This window comes from Euprymna scolopes, chromosome 42 (assembly GCF_053919585.1).
Source record: "Euprymna scolopes isolate OS-2025 chromosome 42, ASM5391958v1, whole genome shotgun sequence".
Taxonomy (NCBI): domain Eukaryota; kingdom Metazoa; phylum Mollusca; class Cephalopoda; order Sepiida; family Sepiolidae; genus Euprymna; species Euprymna scolopes.
The window spans coordinates 48,772,650-48,793,545 of record NC_136523.1 but is presented as its reverse complement, the minus strand read 5'-3'; the positions used below and the strand labels follow the sequence as shown (position 1 = coordinate 48,793,545).

The 20,896-nt window shown below is 35.5% G+C and overlaps 1 protein-coding gene across 1 annotated transcript in view; it reads left to right on the top strand.

Annotated features, from left to right (window-relative positions):
• Positions 1–6,539: 6,539 nt before the first annotated feature.
• Positions 6,540–20,896, top strand: part of LOC145267215 (acid-sensing ion channel 2-like) — a 53,363-nt gene continuing 39,006 nt past the window's right edge. Inside the window, exon 1 of the mRNA XM_080123277.1 lies at positions 6,540–7,543. Within this exon, the coding sequence (XP_079979403.1) occupies positions 7,245–7,543 (299 nt within the window). The 5' untranslated portion in view covers positions 6,540–7,244. The remainder of the gene's footprint in view (positions 7,544–20,896) is intronic.

The window sequence follows — 20,896 nt, the reverse complement described above, 5'->3', positions numbered from 1 at the left end:
GTGCAGCAGACGATATCTATTATTATACTAATGCTGAGTATGACGTTTCTGAATTTTTTTGATGAGGATTGGTTATTCGTATTACTATTTGTATTCATCAGACTACAGTTCTCATCTTGAGTGTGATTTTCACAATGTTTCGGTCGATGTAACCTCCGACCTTCTTCAGGTGTATCTTGTTGAACTCTGGAATGTTTCTGTCGAATTCGGGAATTCGAGCGGAATTTCGAGTGGTACCCTTTATGTACTTCACGGGGGTAACGTGCTCTTGTTCCGTCATCCATGATTGGATAGAGGTCCTAAGCAATTCGAAATTGTATTTTTCGGTCGCCGACACAGAAGATTGGACCTTCAACCTTCAGGAGGATACCACTTTTTACAATTGATTTTTCCAAGTAGTCTAACAACTGCACCACGGGCCATTGCGGACAATTCTAGCACGAATTTTAGGAGCCTTAAACCTATTTTTTTTATTTCTAGTTGTAAATATCACTATTTATTACTATATATAACGTATCTCTATCCCCCCCCTCTCTCTCTCTCTCTCTCTCTATATATATATATATATATATATATATATATATATATATATATATGTCTCCGCCTCGGAGAAAGTCGCCTAATTTTATTTGGACGTATTATTTATTTCTTATTTTAAAAAAATGAAAAAAAGCCCTACTCCTCTTCAGCGTAGCTTGACTGCTGGTAGGATTCGAACCTTGGACCTTATGCATTTCAGTCCAGCGGCCTAATACACTGCGCTATGCTGCCACAGACAATTACTGCTTCGTTTTTATCGTTCATCTGTTTAAGTGTTTTTTTTATTTTTATTTTTTAAACGATAGTAATGTTTATGTCTCCGCCTCGGAGCACCGGTGTTTTTCTTAGAAAGTCGCCCATTTTTATTTGGACGTATTATTTATTTATTTATTATTTTTAAAAACAGTAATCTACGGACACGCGTGTTTCGGAACCCAACTCCTCTTCAGCGTAGCTTGACTGTTGGTAGGATTCGAACCTTGGACCTTATGTCTGTATATATATATATATATATATATATATATATATTAATGTTTTTACTTATTACTTGTATATATTATCTATTGTTTATAGTCATTGGTTCCCATATCGTATTGAATTCTATACTAGGTCTGCTTAGCAGTTGGTTATTCCCCAGCATATGTGCTGCTTCCTCCAGTCGTCTTACTCTCCACCGTTCCTCTCTATAATTTTTACTTCGTCCCATAATGGTAGATGGTTTCCCTTTTCTTTCCAGATATGGTCAGCTATACCTGACTTTCTGAGTAAATCAGCGTTTGTTCACCTTTTCCCTGTATACTTTAATCACACTAAATGATAGCTAAAATATTCATTAGTTCTGGAAATATGTTATATTAAAAAAAAAAAAATTGTTGTTATTTTCATTGGCAGTAATGTATTGATCAGAATTGTCTACTTTGCGTAAAGGGAGAAAATTGATCTTCCGTTATGTTACGAAGCATCGCTCGTTGTAAGAAGACTATGGAAACTGGAGAAAAGTTCAATGTTTGTCCCGCTGACGTGGGGTTGAGCCAATAATTAGATTATACCTGGACTATATCATCATGTACTGAAATTCCGGGAATTTTCGGAATTGGAGGATTATTGCTTTTGAGACATTCTATTTTATTAGTACGCAACATGTTTGCAGCAATTTTATTGCGGACTATTATCCTCATCTTTATTAGTTGTTGTTTCACGACGTTTCAACCAACTATTCCTCTGGCCTTCGTCAGGTGGTAACCGCGACGGGATAGGAACTCTGAATCTCCTAACTGCATTCTCAGCAATTACTGCCTTCCATAGTTATTGTCGTCTCATCACGTTTTGGCCAAGTAAGCCTCTGGCCGGCTTTGGGTAGGATTGAAACCGCTATCTTCAGACAATGCTCACCTGGAATCATCGAGATTCAATGTCTCTATCAACTCTACCACGGGTCTCGTTGACCAAGACGTGGCGATACGACAACAACTATGGAAAGCAGTAATTACTGAGGATGCAATTAGGAAATTTGGAATTCCTATCTCGTTGCGGTTACCACCTGACGAAGGCCAGAGGAATAGTTGGCCGAAACAACTAAGAAAAAGATGAGGATAATAGTCCGCAATAAATAAAATTAATAAATAATACTCATCTCAATAATGAATTTCAATTAAATAATACATGTTTACATCAGTTAAGTATTTTGTGGTTATTATTCTCATTTCTTTCCCAAATCCTTTCCATCTCCAATGAACAGCCGAGTTCATTTCTAAGGAGATTTACGTTTAAATGTGTTTCTTATTTGGACTTAAGTAATCATTTCGCATCATAAAAAAAGGATATTGTTTTGCTGACTTCTTTTTGTTCGACCTTCCATTGGCCCGTTGGGTATTGTATGCAATTTTTTTTTTAATCTTGAATTCGGATGTCTCCTCTACGCGACGTACTTCCAACGGAATGCAAACTGCAGCTACATTTGAACAAACAATAGAATTATGATGTGAGGGGAGATATCTTTTCGAATAGACGTTTGCATCGCTCTGGTGAAAATCACAACTAGTATTCGATGCAAAATAACATTGTTGTTCAAAAAGATTCGTTTTGCAAATGTATCAATTTTATATTCTGCTTATTCCTTCCAAGAATATGAGAGTGACCCTCTTTTGATGTAGCCTCGTTTTGGAATATCATTATAATAACATATAACCATTGTTGTAGTGGTGTGAGGAAAGAACTCGTAGTAAGTTCGACGTGCAGTAGTTCTTCACCAAAGAAAAAAGCCAGCAAAACGTTAGTTTAAAAAAAGAAACATTCGAAAAAAACAGGGCAAAAAAAAAGAAAATTATCTGCCAATAAGTATTGAACTGAAGGAGTAAATTAAAGATTGTTTCACACAATGTGATTTTATTATTTATATTGAACTATGTATAACGTAATATTGTTCTGTCGTTAAAATGGCTGTGCTGAGTAGCATTTTAGGTCGTGACGAGAATGTGACGTCACAGAATATCATGCAAATATAGCCGTAGAGATCGGAAGGAAGGCCGAAAAAAGAGAAGAAAAAGAAAAAGACGCGTGGCGAGTGGGAAATTACACGATTTTGCAATTACGTGATCCATTATAATTGGCAACACGTTACTATTATCAGTTGTCTGTTTCTTTCAACATTTATCTAAATGAATATTAATTGTCCAAACACACACACACACACACACACACACACACACACACACACACACACACACACACACACACACACATATGTATATATATAGTGAATAAATGACAAAAAACTAGATTCCAAAATTCTTGACAGTATCTATTTCGTAGCGCAAAATAAATAACTTAATTATTGCGCTACAAAACAGATACTGTCAAGAATTGTAAATGTCAACTGAATTAAAGTAATAAATTATAAGATGGTCAACATCATGAATTTTGGAGTAAAGTTTTTTGTCATTTATTCACTATATTGCTCTGTAATTACATTGAGCTTCTTAAATAAGGATTGGTATATATTATAAGGAAATATATTTCTAAAGAAATATATATATATATATATATATATATATATATATATGTACATATATATAAATATAATAAAATAAATGAACTATATATATATATATATATATATATATATATAATCACAAAATATCAGGACATTTTTTTAATATTAAAAAAAAAGCAAAACATTTTTATGTCCACGCGGAAGTATTTTCACGCTAGAAACTTATTTAATTTGGTGAAGAGGAATACGTGTATATATATATATATATATATATATATATATATATATATATATATATATATATATATATGTTTAAACACAACCGAATTCGTCTTTTTCCAATTTTGCTGGTAATCTTTTCTTATTCGCCGAGCGATATCTCCTGTTGCGACTGATAGATTATATAGTATAGCGCCCAGTGATTGTTGTTCGGACATATGCGCTAGCGCTTTCCATCAGTATTTCTGATCACCATCAGGAGTGGAAATAAGTAAGATCGCTCGACGAATAGAAAAGATTACTAGCGTTGGGACAAATAATATTTAAGCAAATGTTAAAAAAAAGAAGACAACTAATTACATAAATGGATTACATAACTAAGCTAAATTTTTCACACATTTATATATATATATGCATACACACAGACGTATATATATATATATATATATATATATATATATATATATATATATATATATATATATATATATGCATATAAGGGCCAATATTTTCTGAGTGAATTCATTCAGGACTATATAGATAAAGACCCTCTTGAGGATCAATATTAAATACTAATAATTGATTCTGCGTTACGAAACAAGTGCTGTAAAAATATGGAAATTTTGACGTGTTGAAAGAAAGAAATGGTAAGAAAAATAAAATCTTGGAATTTGGAATATAGCTGCTTGGTAATGCACACACACACATACACACACACACACACACACACACACACACACACACACACACACACACACACACACACACACACACACACACACACACACAAACCCCACCCCCGCATATATATATATATATATATATATATATATATATATATATATTTAAATAAACGTTATTAAAGACAACAGAAAGCTTCCGTTGGATTAGACAGACCTGACCACGGAACTGGGCACCTCCTCTCTCCCACACTAGGCATCACAGCTCGCACACATTCCCCGCTACTACTATATATAAAAAAATCTGCCATCCTACTCGAACTAATACTCACACAGCCCTCCTGAAGGTGTCTTCCTAAGAAAACGAAAAGCAACACCGCGGCCAACTTAGAACTACGCACGGAACTTATATCAATTGTTTCGATCCACAGACGGAAAAAAATCACCACAAAAAATTGCAAAAATAAAGAAAAGCTTTAATCAAACGAAAGCTCTCTGTTCTCTTTAACAACGTTTGTTTAGATGAAAGAATGCTGCCTAAATACGTACAATATATATATATATATATATATGCATGCGTATGGACGTGGCTCATAGGCTAAGAGTGGAGAGTTGTATGTTTTGGTTTCGATTCTAGCTGATGGCACCGAAGTCATGTGTGCGTGTATATATATATATATATATATATATATATATATATATATATATATATATATATATATATATTGCATCTTTGGCGTGTTCTACAAATAGTTTTATCTGTTTATTCAAGTTATTATATAGTTTTGCACCAACCTAATAATTTCAATATGATAATTAATAGAGAATTGTGTCTATAAAATTAAATACGCAATCTGCACGAATTAAAATATGATATTTAGCGCATCTCACGACCGGGCAGCGCCGGGCGGCTTGCTAGTATTCTAATAAATTCCAATTGATCTATTTTATAAAGTGGACGAAATATTTTTTGCAACATTTTTTAAAGTCAGGTGACAAAAAGCATAATTACGGAGGACTTCAGAACGCTTCTAAAAATGGCGTCTCTGGGCGTGACTCTTCCTTTCTTAATCAGTAAATCGATTCCCTGCCTCAAACTGCTAGCTTGATATCTATTGCAAACCGGCGCCGGCCCTGTCATCGTGTTAGCGGGAATTACCGAACGGATCGAATATAAAAATATAGAAACGCTTCCTATTTGTTTTTCTATTATCTTACATATTTTTGCTGCTGCAACGTGAGTTCTCGAGACTTTGCGAGACTTTATTTTGGAACGCCGGGACTAATTATTACATATTAACGTGGAGTCACAAGCATTTTGCATAAAACTAAACGAGACTAAATATGGCACACATTTGAACCGCTTACAGCCATGATTTATAATGATGAGTTAATTAGTTTAGGAGTAAATCTTGTCCATAGAAATATAGAAATATACAAATATACCTAACTGCAAAAAGATGAGGATTCATATGCAAATACATGCACATTGGCCTTTATTATAGAGTGGAGGATTATTTTTCCTGTACCGTGTTTTTAATTCAAGTGACACAACTATATGGTTGCGAAACTTTGTTTTAGAACGTTGGGATGAATTATAATTACATATTAACGTGGATAATAACAGCAGGTCTGATACACTTTCGAGTAACAAGTTACTATATTTTAATCTTGTTTCTTTCCGGCGTTACACTGTCAACAATTTCCTATACTCTCTGCAACCATTCACAAGTATTCGTCTAACTACCACCACTGTCAACAATTCCCTCCTCTCCACAAAAACATTCACAACAAGCACTTGTCTAGTAACAACCACTGTCAACAATTTTCCCTACACTCTATCTATGCCTAAAGCTAAACGCACACTACATGAGTGAAGTTTCTTTCTTAGAACTGCCCACCCATGGAACACTGTACCACGAGACTGCTTCCCAGCTAACTACAGCATGGTAGCTTTCAAGTCTAGTACATGTTGAGCATTTCCCTAAACTGCAACCTCTCTCTCTCTCTCTCTCTTACGGACGTGATGTTGCTAGTCTCAGTCTTTTCTATAAATACTATTATGGTATGTTGTTCTTCAGAATTGTCTGATATATTCCCTGCTTCTTTTGTTCCAGCTCGTTTAGGGTCTAGTGGTCTCCATCAATTCGCTGTTTGGATACCTCATTGTGAATACGGCTTCCTATTCCAGTAATTTCTTTCAAAGAACCGCATGCTTGTTAAACTCCCTTCCCGCTGACTATTTTCCGCCTACTTTTAACTTTGGTCTTTTCAAGACTAAGGTCAATAGGCATCTCGTGTCTTTGCGATGATCATTATTCGTTCTTGTTAGCGTCTTACATTAAGTGATTTTATGCCCTGTTTGGAGATATTTCCATAAAAATTAAATTCTACTCAATTTCCACCACTAACGAATATTACGATGTTGTCTTATCGACCACCTGGCATTCATTAACCCTTATTCTCGAGTGGCCTCCTGGCCTTGATAAGCGGTGCCTTGCCTGTATATAAAAATTATCTTTTTTTCTAATCTCTAGAATCACGTATTCACAAAAGGGACCACGTTTAGAATGCTAATAGCACCCCTTAATTATATTGCGAGATAGATCGTGTACCAAATCTGCTTGTTTCTTATTTGGGATTGAATACTCTTATGACAAGCGACGTGGAGATTGATGAAATAGCTGAGATATAACCGGGATACGTAAAATCGAACAAGGTGAACGCACAGGCGTCCACTGGACGTTTCCGTTAAAAAAAAAAAAAATAAATAAATAAAAAAAAAGACAGAAAGAAAAAAGAGAAAAAATAACATGGAGGCTAAGAAAGACGCGTCCATTTTTTCCGTCATCAGGACTCACTGGCGTCGGAACCCCACTTTGGTGACCAGGCTGGACACCCATGACCAACAGAAGGAACACAATGGCGCTTATCAGAACACGTATAGTAACTTTTGGTCCAAGTTGGACCCGGCTCGACAAATACTTCCAGGAACAGCTGAGGAAAAAGAGCCAGCTGATCCAACTATCCAGGACATTGCGTTCCACTACTGCAACGAGGCGACCATTCACGGGATACGGCACCTCGCTCCTTCCACAAATAAATTACGAAGGTAAGTCAATTAAAGCAATGCCAATCTGTAATCAATTTATTTTTTCAAGCTTCAGAAAATGTCACCGGCCATTGCCGGAAATTCCCGAAAATCCACTAAACGACTTATGCTAAAATTTCACGATAATATAGTATTACCACTACGATTGATGTTAATCTAAATACCGCAAGTGTAACTTATTAAATAAAATGCAATTTTGTTAGCTACTAACAAACAAAGTACGAGTAGAAACCCATCCAATAAATGTGACCAATCGTGCAAAAATATACTGTTCTACCTGTATTTTGTTTATTTTTCGATTTTTGAGCGATTATCGGGGGGTCTAAATGGTTTCAACAAAACCGCCATTTTTGTTCTAAGTCAATAGATTTGACACTATATTTGTTTCAACGTAAATAAACGCTTTAAAATAAGTTAAAACACAAAGAATACTTATCCAAGTCGGCAGAAGGTTAACTTATCTTGCATTTGATAACATTCATTTGTTATTTAGTTTTTTTGTTTTTTTTTAAATCTTTTTTGTTGTTTTGTTGACTATAGTAAAAAAAAAAAAAAAACAAACAAAAAAAAAACAGAAGGCTTAATATTTACCTACGGAATAAAATAATATTGGGAAACAAAAATATTTATTGCAATCACTGAAGTAAAAAAAAAAAATCAATAACAAATATTAATTAATAAGACGTTCTTAAAAAACAATATGCAAATTAATTAGCTTAACGATAGATATTACGTATACATAACGCAGGATATAAAGAAGATAATGTGTCTATTGTGTAAAGTTGAATTGAATGGAAGCAGGACGTTTTGGCTTTGTCGTTTGTGCAAGAAATGAATTTAACTTTCGCATTTGTTTGTTTAGAATGCATACTTCGTGCATATACGGCATAATCGCGTTGACACACCAGTTCTCGTCAAATCACTAAAGTTAAGCAACATTGAGTCTGGTTAGTACCAGATGGGTGACCATTTGGGAATTCTAGGCGCCGTATGCGCTCTCCGCTTATCTCGGCATTTGTTTCCAGTCGTCTTGTACATACACTTCACTTGCCACTGGTATTTAACAATGTCGAATTAGGAGAGGTGTGGTTAGAGATCGCGCACCTCCTGCCACAAAAATTTCACTAGCAGGCACCTCTACGTGAGTATCCATAGTCTGTCAAATACTGAAGGAGCCTGTTACTTCGTGCATAACTAAAACTTGAATACCCACGAAGAGAAACTAGTGGGAGATGCCACAGCCCAGATATGACAACAATACTCCGTGCATGGAACGGCGAAATCTACAATTATAACAATTATTTTTATACATACGCATACTAGTGTTTCGTGCTAACACAATCATCAGTGCAAGAAGTGATAATTATATCACTTCCTATACTGCTGGTCGGGAGATATTGTTCAGTAGTTCCTTCAACAATGCTCAATAAGAATTTAGAATGGTGATGATTTCCAACGGAAATGAAACATGCCCACCTCTGTGTAGTTTACTTACCATAGGTATATTTTCAGACTGCTTATATGTAATATTGAATGTGAGTAAATCAACGTTTGTTTCCCTAAGGTATTTTTATATACTTTAATAACAGAAAATATATGCTAAAATATACGTTAGTTCTGGGATTGATTTAAATTTAAACAGAAATCTGTTTTGTTTTAATAAGCCCTAATTCATAATTGACTGAACAAATCACCAGCTTTGTCTTACCTATTTATTTATTCAGCGACTCTTGTAAATATTTCTTAATATCTCTTTGGGCATCTAGAGAAAGTGTGACTCTCTTTTTTCGGCGTCCTCACCTAATTTACATATGTGTGTAGATGGAAAGTACGGCTTAATCGCGTTGACACACCGGTTCTCGACAGATCACCGACGTTAAGTAACTTTGAGCCTTGTTGATGGGTGACCATTTGGGAATTCTATGTGCTGTATATGATCTCTGCTTATCTCGGCATTTGTTTCCAGTTGTCCTTCATATGCCCCTCGTATTTAACAAAGTAGACACAGGAGAGGTGGGGTTGGAGATTGCGCACTTCTTACCACAAAGGTTTCACGCGCAGGCACCCTTACGTTGGTATCCATAGTGTGTCAAATATATATGTACACATATATATATATACATATATATACATATATATATACATATATATACACACATATATATATGCATATATATACATATATATATACATATATATACATATATATGCATATATATAAATATATATACACATATATATACATATATATATATACACATATATATACATATATATACACATATATATACATATATATATATATATATATATATATATATATTAAATTTATTTATACAAACATTAATGGCTACATATGTGCATACATGTTTCTGTAATCACCCGCGTTGGGGGACTACGTCTTCAGGCCAAGAATTACCTTCAAAAACTCTTTTCGAAGGTAATTCTTGGCCTGAAGACATAGTCCCCCAATGCGGGTGATTACAGAAACATGTATGCACATATGTAGCCATTAATGTTTGTATAAATAAATTTAATATACCTGCTCTGTTCACTCATTGAGCACTCTTTGGTAGACACATGTTGTTTCATTGGATGTACTTCTAGGAAACTAAACTCTACTGGCTATATATATATATATATATATATATATATATATATATATATATATATATATATACAAGTAGTTCAGCCAGGCGTTGCTCGGGCCCTATGTACTGTTCATAACTTTATGTATATATATATATATATATATATATATATATATATATATATATATATAAAAGTTTGACTCACGTCCAGGTAACCTACATCTAAAATTTCAAGTGTTTAGACCCAAACTTGGCCGAGGAATTTGGTAGAGTCTACAAAGGTCAACCCTTTAAAGTTTTACCTCTTGGCAGCCAAATTTTCGCTCAAAAACTTATTAAAAAGCTTGATGCATGTCTGAATACCCTTTATGTCAAAATTAAAATGTTTAGACCCAAAATTTGCCGATAGTTTGCCAGAGACCGAAATGGTAAAATACTATGTAAAGGGATAGACCCTAGTAAGTAAAAAAGCAAGACAAGATAAGTTGAAAATTATATTAGGAAAAGGCTGGAATCGAACCCAGTAGGAAAGTGTTATAAGATAATAGATATTGAAAGGCTAGGAATGCAGAACGATTGTCATTGTTCTCGCAAATAACTAAATATTATTTATGGCAGAAATAGATATTTGATTTATGAATGCAGTTGATTGTTCGTTCTTTTAGAAATAACTGGATATTAAATATGTCAGTTAAAAGAATGAACAATACGAGTTTTAGAAGTAGTTAACAGTCATAAAAGCTTGAATCCCTGACAATCATTAATCATCCAGCTCGTATGAATAAAGTATCATCTATATATTTGTAAACTTGTCTCGTCATCGTTACAACTAAAAGGTAAATGTGCTTTGTCTAGCATTGTATTACCTCCTTCAAGTAATAATGTGTCTGCCTCCTCCATTATCAGCAATGATTCCCCCTCTGATGTAAAAGCACTGTATTACACATCCCCCTCCTTCAGTTCGCATCTCCTATGTGTTATAAATATGAACTGTGTGTGTAATCTATATGAATGTCATTACCATCCTCTGTTTAGAGAGTGTTACGGCGACAAGATAGAAAATCTGAATCTCCTAATTGCATTCTCAGCAATTACTGCCTTCCATAGTTGTTGTCGTCTCGCCACGTTTTTGGCCAACTAGCCCTCTCGTCGGCTTTGGGTAAGATTGAAACTGCTATCTTCAGACAATGCTCACATGGAACCGTAGATAAACGAGGGAAACGTGGTGAGACGACAACAACTATGAAAGGCAGTAATTGCTGAGGATGCAGTTAGGAGATTCGGAGTTCCTATTCTGTCGCAACAAGGCCAGAGGACTATTTGGGCGAAACATCGTGAAACAATTAATAAAAGATGAGGATGATAGTCCGCAATAAATAAATGAATAAATAATGCTCATCTTAATAAACATTTCAATTAATTAAATAATATACACAAATCTCTCTCTCTCTCTCTCTCTCTCTCTCTCTCTCTCTCTCTCTCTCTTTCTCTCTTTGTGTTTTTCATTTCAGACTTAACCCAAGTGCGTACGTGACAAAATAACTAATGACTTGAACCACATTTCTTGGTAACCGCAACGAGAGACATTTACGAAGTCAATAATTTTCCCCACTCTTTATCTGTGCCTAAATCAAGACGTAGATTCTATGAACAAATCTTCTTTCTTAGAAGTACACGCCTGTCGAACTCTTTTCCGTTTGCCTGTTTCCCACCTGACTACAACTTGGATGTCTTCAAGTCCAACATAAACAAATACCTGATGAACCGCCCCTTAAGTAAGACACTTTATCAAATCTCCAATACTAACGATTACTACGACACTATCCCATTGATTACTGTACACGCAATAACCCTTATCCCCGAGTGGCCTCCGGGCCTAGCTAAGTGGTGACCACCATGTAAAAACACAAAAACAAATGTGCGCACAGCAATAACATCATATGTCCGACAAACCCGCTTGGCAACAAAATCATTTTTGAGGTCCCCTTCATTGTTGAGGTCCCAAAATGCTAGAAAACTTTCTATTCTAATAGCTTCTTCCCTCGAACAGCTAGAATTGGGAATTCCCTTTCCTACTACCTGCTTTCCTGAGTATACTGATATGCAGAAGTTTAAATACAACGTAAACCAACATCTTGTAAATCTTTCTTAAGCATGGTCCCAATTAGTAGCACCTTACGTTCAAGTGGCAATATGCCCCCGTTGGGATGAATGTTATATATATATATATATATATATATATATATATATATATATATATATATATATATATATATATATATAGTTAGTTAGTTAGTTAGTTAGTTATAAAATATATATGGCGATTAAGCTACACTGAATATTCCGCGTTTCATCCACTCTAGGATTCTTCAGGCTTATGCGCCTAAAGCCTGAAGAATCCTAGAGTGGATGAAACGCGGAATATTCAGTGTAGTTTAATCGCCATATATATTTTATAACTAACTAGCTCTACCTACGTATTGAGCACTTTTGAAGTAAATACTTAAAGTTTATGCATAAATTTATACTTTCGTATATTAATTTTATGTGAGTAAATGAAGCAGTTCATATATATATATATATATATATATATATATATATATATATATATATATATATATATTGTTCCCCAAAACCTCTGATCTTGATGAAAGAGAGACTAAAACTTGCTGCTATTGTTTCAAATGATCTGAAACAACAGCAAGGAGAGACTTGATTCCAAATATTTCTCATGTGTTATATCTCCCCTCTTTTTAGGTATGATTATCAATATCTTCAGTATCAAATAATCTTTATACACTGTGAAATTTACTTTATGTATGGGAACAAAAAAAATAGGGGAAAGATATAATATATGAGAAATATTTGGAATCAAGTCTCCCCTTACTGTTATTTCAGATCATTTGAAACCATAGCAGCAAGTTTTAGTCTATCCTCCGTCAAGACCAGAGGTTTTGGGAAAATATCAGATAATTCATATGCAAAACTAGAAAAACAAATAATTGAAACATTTTATGGCTATAAAAAAGTGTCAAAATAGACTCTTGATGATGGATAACCCCCTTAAGGTGCGACCTTAAGGGCAAATGTCACATACCCCACTACACAATTCAGGTCATTATCTTTCCAACGAGCCTTCGTTTGTTAAAGTCTGATCTATAGTCGCTGAGATTTGGGACTTTTAAAATAAAAAATGGTGGTATATCTATATATGGATATATCTATACTCGTAGCCAAATTGAATATTGAAATGCTCATATCTTTGGTTCTATGGAAAAAAAACTACATGAAAATTTGCAGGCTTTTTGAAGATTATAATATTATTCTATGGTTAAAATTTTATGAGAATTGGTAAAAAAAAAGAACTTATATTTTCAAACCAATAAAATATGTTCAAATTTGTTTACATCTGTGTATATAGTGTCCTGTGGACCAGTTTCAGTTTTGGTACTTCGGTTGTCTCCCCATGTCACCTTGCCAGGTCACTAATACACAGTTTATCGACGTCACGTCTACACAAGTTCACATATACTATCACACGGGCTACTCTCACTCATACAGGTTCATAGGCAAACTCTCTCACGAGCAAAACTATCAAGACAAGCTAATGCATATACACAGAAACACACGCACAAACATACACACACATACACACACACGCTTGCAATGCCTACCTAATTTACGCAAACATAAACTCATGCCTCGTCATCTGTAAAACAACATGGTTACTTAATTGCTTACACATTAAACAATTTCTATACACTTAAACTGGGGGTTTACAAACTACGGCCGGCAGGTCAAGTCCGGTCCGCCAAAGTCTTTAATCTGTTTTTTTTTTTTTTTTAATTATTATTTTTGTTCAGAAAATGATTAAAAGAATAAGGTTTTGGAGAACGAATTTCGCTAAAAAGCAAAGCCAATAAGTAAAACAGTATAAAACACGTCTAGGTCTTTTTTTTTTTTTTGACCCGCGTTGCTCTAAAATGTCAGCAATATGTCCCCCCTCCCTCGTTCAAAACTTTGGAAACCTTTGGCTTAGACCGTTCTAATTCTACTCAGTCTTTATTTCTTCAAGTCATTTAATATTAAATCTCTCTTACCTATCTTTCGGTAGCTACATCGGGAGGCAACGCGGCTGGAGCATAAAATGTTTTGGTTTCGATTCTAGCTGATGGCACCCAAGTCAATTTATTTTTTTAAAACTTTTTATATCACTACTATATATATTAGGTACAATATAATATTCAATAGATAATTATTTGAGAGATATTACAGGCTCTGTAATAGCAAATACAAAATCTGCATGAATTAATGTCAATAAATATTTTTTGTGCCGATAAACTTTGTTGTTCTTTCTTTCGATATTACCTTTGCTTCCATATTGTGGCTGCTGAATGATGACAGTGGTCATGTGGTTAACGACACGAACTGGGTATTCCAAGTTCGAATCCAGTTCGTTCCATATAAATTATTAGGTTGGTGCAAAAATAATGTCATTTATATATATATAGTTGGGCGTCAAAAACGATATTATTTTTGCACCAACCTAATACTTTAACTTAGGATGTTGGCAACCTTTTCGTGCCCCCCTCCCCGTAAGTACGCGATGTCTTTCTAAAAAAGAATTCTGACTAGAAATATATCGAGGAAACCAATGCTAATGACAGAATCTTCAGATTCATATGGTGATGATGATGATGACGGTGATGATTGTAACTAGTAAATATATGACCCCCTCCAATCGCATACTTTTGTGAGACTCATTCACTCATCGCCCCCGTTCAGTCTTTAGATACAATGGATACTTTCTGTAAGTGTGGCTGCGCGTGTAAAGTAAAGGTAGCGCAATCTCAACCTCACCTCTGCTGAGTCGGAACTGCTTAATTCCAATGGCAAGGATGACTGCAAACAATACCGAGATAAGCGGAGACTACATACAGCACTAGATTTCCCAAATGTTAACCCGTTTGAGTACTGACCATGCTCAACAATGCTTAACTTCGGTGATCGATGAAGTGCTCTAGAAGAGAAACAGAGAAGTTCTTTTTAGTTTGTGGCAGAGAGAGAGAGAGAGAGAGAGAGAGAGAGAGAGAGAGAGAGAGAGAGAGAGGGAGTGAGTGTGCGTGCGTTTGAGTGTGTGCGAAAGGAAGGAAGGCTTTTCGCTTTGGTTGTAACCAAACGGGTTCTTGCTGTTAATAGGGATTGGAGCTCAGCCGAGCCTCCAACATCTCTCCTCTACAGAAGTGGTTGTATGGACGAGAAGAGATCACCGCCCACAAGATTACGAAGTATTACGTTGATAGAAGTAATAGTATAGTTTCGGTTTTAGACAGACAGATACCAAATCTCTATTAGTACTCTATCACAGTGTAACCCAGACTTATTCTCCGGTTCATACAACTCTCTTATATCCGGGTCACACTTATATCCGGGGGTTCTTATATCCGGGTTACACAGGCTCAAATTTGGGACCAGAGAAAATCTCTCTTATATCCGTTTTTCTTATATCCGCGTTACACTGTATATGAATCTCAAACATCTGTATGTTTGTGTTTGTTGTGTCTGCTAAAAACTTTTGTTATCCGCGTTGGATCGGCAAAAAACTGGTACCATCTTAAAGAGCAATGCCCCGGGTGGATAATATGTGAAAATTAGAAAAAAAAAAAAGATTCATTCTGTGAGGGTCAAGTGAACCACTTTTTGGAAGGGCGGTCGATTTCTCGCGTCTCTTTTTTTCGCAAGTCACGCACGCGTAATGAACGCTTATTTTGCAACGTTATGACGTCATAAGTTCTCATGGCTGTGTGGGCAAAAGCGTTTACCCGTAGATTTTTGCCTTTTTCCCCTTTTATGCGTTTCACGTTCGAGCCCGTCAACCGCGGCTTTATTTTTTTTTTTTCGGTTGCAGGGGCACTTCAATTTTAATTGAAAGAAAAGTCGTTGGGATTCGTACACAACTGGTCAACTAGTAGATGGTCTGCAACAACAAAAAAAGAAAACCGGTTTTCATTAAACGGAAATGAAATAATGTCGTCTTTTCTAAGGCGACACTTTTATCGTTCTACCCTGTATATATTTCTCTTCGTTATTGTTGAAGGCAAAAAAGGTTACTTTTGTACTTCTAAGGAAGCCCTCGAATATTCATAGTTCAGCCAATTCCTCAGTCCATTACCCCAGTCACGCAACTCTCTGCTTTGTCGACTAAACAAATATTCCATTAGTCCGTCTTCCCAAGGGAATCATATTACGCCGTTAAATTGTGTGTCGAGTGTGTTTTAGAGGAATAAAAAAAGGCATAATATGTATAGCCTATTAAAAGCTGCCATTAATCGAGTATCAACTGGTAAGCTGATTTAGATGCGACATCGCATATTTTATATAGGCTCTGTCCGCCGGGTTGTTTATCTAATTACAATATAAGCAACACTTTTTCTGTTTGTATGCGTCCGTATTTGGAAATGTTTTCAAGTGAGATAATTGCATAAAGACTTCTGACGTCAAATCATACTGATGCTGTGAAGGACAGCTACCATACTTTGATTTTAGCAAAAAGATCAAAGGACCGTGTCAATAATGTTTTTTTTTTGTGACTAGGCATTTTTAAATGAATGAAAAAAGTATATTTTTTTAAATACATACTAGCAGGGCGACCCGACGCTGCCCGGGATTGAATGATGATCAAGAGATGTTTCACACTCCTATATTTTTATTGTCACCGAAATCGGTGAAATCGTCCATTTTTAAATCAAATTAATAGATTGACTGCTCTAATTGGGGACCCATCATGGTGCACCAGGGGAAGCCCACATGTCACTCGTAGTGATTTAGTTCAAAATACATTGTAGTCTACATGGCACTGTACAGAACCTACTGTTGATTTTATAAAATTATTTTTATACGAGGGGCGTGCAATAAGTAATGCCCCTGACCTACTTCCAGTTGTCTGATCTAGTTGAAAATTTGCATGTGCAATGATTTATATCTCTACGGGTTATGTGGCAAATTACAGCTCTGAACTAATTGTGCTTTCTGTTTTACAGGTGTTTGAACTGAGTCAGGTGTGAAATGGAGCATGTTGAATGTCAAGCAGTGATTCGGTTTTTGTATTTGAAAGGACCCACACCACAGGGGACTTTTCAGGAAATGAAAGAAACTTATGGTGATAATGCCCCATCATATGACCTTGTAAAACGCTGGCATCGTGAATTCAAACATGGCCGGAAGTCTGTGGAAACAGCTCCCAGACCTGGTCGCTCCCCTTCTGCCATTGATGAGGCATCTGTCCGTCAAGTTGAGGCTGCCATTTTTTGAAGATCAGCGCACTACTATTCGCCAAATAGCCCAAGATGTCAAGATTAGTACAGGGTCTGTGGAAACTATCATTCATGACCATTTGCATATGCATAAGGTGTCTGCCAGATGGATTCCCAGGTTGCTCACACCATTCCAGAAGCGAGAACGCATCGAGTGCTTGAAGATGAATTTGGAGACGTGCCAAGAAGATGAGTCAAATTTTTTTCAAAAGACTGATTACATAGAATGAAACCTGGGTCCATCAGTATGATCCAGAGACCAAAGCCCAGTCAATGCAGTGGAAGAACTTGGACTCACCACCTCCAAAGGCAAGGGCGCAGCCCTCCGCTGGCAAGGTCATGCTCACGGTCTTCTAGGACCAGGACGGAGTAGTGATGACAGATTTCCTCGCAAAGGGTACCACAATTACAGGAGCCTATTATGCTTCACTTTTGAGGAAATTAAGGGAAGCTATCAAAATCAACAGTCGGGGCAAGATCAGCAAAGGTACCCTCCTTCTGCAGGACAACGCTCCGGTCCACAATTCGCATGTCGCCAGATCAGAAGCACGGGCGTGTGGTTATGAAATCCTCTCCCATCCTCCCTAATCTCCTGACCTTGCACCCTCTGACTTTCACTTCTTCCCAGCCATGAAGTTGTTTTTGAAAGGAAAGCGTTTCCCAGATGATGCAGCCTTGATTTTTGAAGTCACGTTGTGGTTGGAGGACCAACCTGGGGTGTTCTACAAAAACGGTCTCCAGAGCTTCATCAAACGATGGGAGAAATGCATAACGCTGGATGGTTCCTATGTAGAGAAAGACTAATAACTGTGCCAAGTTTTGTTGCTTTACTGCTATGGAAAGTGGGCCAGGGGCATTACTTATTGCACGCCCCTAGTATATAACGGCTTGAATTAAAGTTTAAAATGCAAAAGTCAAGTATCATGCTTCAGTTGTGCTCTAAACAGAAACATTAATTTCGAACGCGCTCCTGTCATATCAAAGAAGCTACTGTTAATTTTATATGCCTGGCTTTATTGCTTGTGCGGTTATGATCCCTTAAAATTAAGTTTAAAATGAAAAGGTCAAGTATCATGGTTCAATTATGCTTTAAACAGAAACATTCATTTCGAATGCGCCTCTGTCATAACAAAGAACCTACTGTTGCTTTTATATATCAAGGCTTTCAGCTTGTGTGGTAATAAAACTTTTACAAATGCGTTTAGGTTGTCTAAGGTGTTCATTTTGGTCCAAATCGCTTGTTCCTTCTTTCATCGGATTATTTATATTATCGATTATCGATTATCAATACTTAGTGAAGAAATTCCGACACAAAACCTATCCAAGAACACTACCAGACACATAAAGTATCTGTGTAAAATTTCATGAAAATCGGTCCAGCCGTTTTCGAGTCTATGGACTTCAGATCAGATCAGGGAACGAACACAGCCACACAGAGAATGTTATATATATATATATATATATATATATATATATATATATATATATATATATATATATATATATATATATACTTTATTGTTATATAAACATGCTCACATCCCGCTGCTACAAGCAGCCACTTGTTTCAATAAAGTGGCTGTTTGTAGCAGCGGGATGTGAGCATGTTTATATAACAATAAACAAGTATTATCAGCTCTTTTTATTGAGCACTATCTAACAACCTCGTTGAATTCACTAGTCCATTACTTTTGAATAAAAAAAATAAAAAAAACCTTAGTGTATATATATATATATATATATATATATATATATATATATATATATATATATATATATATATATATACACACTATATATATATATATTTATATATATATATATATATATATATATATTTATTAGATAGGGAGATAGGGAGATAGATGATAAGTAATAATTGATTCCAGTAAAAAGGGGCATATTCCTTAAAAGAGCCCCTTTTTGGGTGGCTACGCAAATCACCGGAAATATGAATAAACGAGCACCACATTATTATGATAATTGATAATTAGTTCCGTTTCTTGTCTTCTTCCGGGTTCGTGTTCGTCACAATCCTCTAAAAATGTCTTCTTGAAATATAAAAGGAACTCTTTTTGTTTTCTTCGTTTAGGCAAAAAGAAGCGCGGCCATTTTTTGGATGGCTCATAAAGCGTCGCACGCAGACATACACACGCAAGCATATATTTATTATTGCCTAGCCGAATAGTGCTGTCACATACTATTTAAGATATGTTGAATGCCTGAACATCTTAAGATTTTCCTGAAAGTGGAGCAAACGTTGGATTTAAGGAAGCATAAAACATTCATGTTCGTCTATGAAAATTAAACGGAGAAATAACTCTCATCGCTTATATAAATACACTTAATTCCGTTTGTAAAGGTAACTGGTGTCTTTTAATAATTGAAAATAAATATGAAGTAAAAATAAATGAAATACATCAGCTTTAAATAATATTTCTAAATAGAACAATTAAAACAATTCTATTACAATAAACAAATAATAACATGGAGCTAATTATTAAAAGAGATTTTTCTTTAATGTAATATGTAAATGAGGCAACTTCTTGAATGTAGATTTCCTTCGAATATTTTTTTAGCGTTAACATCATGTAAATAAATAATAATGTATGCGTTAGTATTTATTGATATAAAAAAAACTGTGCTTATAACAATATAACAATAAGGGGTGTAGGATAAGTAAAACTTTTATAACATGGTATTTCGAAGCCTAATGCTTCTCATCACAAGATGAAAGATGATGCTAGGTAACATAATAGGTTGGTTGGTTGTTTTTTTTTGGTTTTACGGCATATCAACCCTTTTCAAGTTATTTAATGCCGAATCCAGTGATTTTAAAGAAATTTTTTAATAGAATATAGTTTTTTTTCAAGTCGGTTTCTATTTAACACATAGGTACTACCACTCCGGGTCAGAGTAGACCTCGGAACAATGGAAATTAAAGGGTGGCTCAACACTCCCCAAAGCCCGCAAGCTGTGGCCTAATCCATTGGATATAGTTTAAGGTCATATCCAGGACCATAACATAATAGGGATATGACGTCTAGCGGTAGCTACATTAGGAGCCTGCTTCCCACCGGACTACAACTTGGATGTCTTCAAGTCCAATGTTAACAAATTCCTAATGAACCGCCCCCTTAAGTAAACACTTCATCAAATCTCCACACTAACGTAATGTACTTGCAATAACCCTTATCCCTGAGTGGCTTCCGGGCCTTGATAAGTGGTGATCACTGTGTAAAAAAAAATATAAAAAAATTGTGCTGTGAGAAATATAATATTGAAACTGTTTCGAGGGGGAATGGCAGGACTAAAGTGATCTCTGCAATATAGGAGGAATATAGTTTTTATTATATAATAAAGGTAGATATAATCCACATATGCCATGGTGCATATATGCACCTAAACTCTAGGGGAGAATATAGGATAAGTGATTGACAAAGCATGTT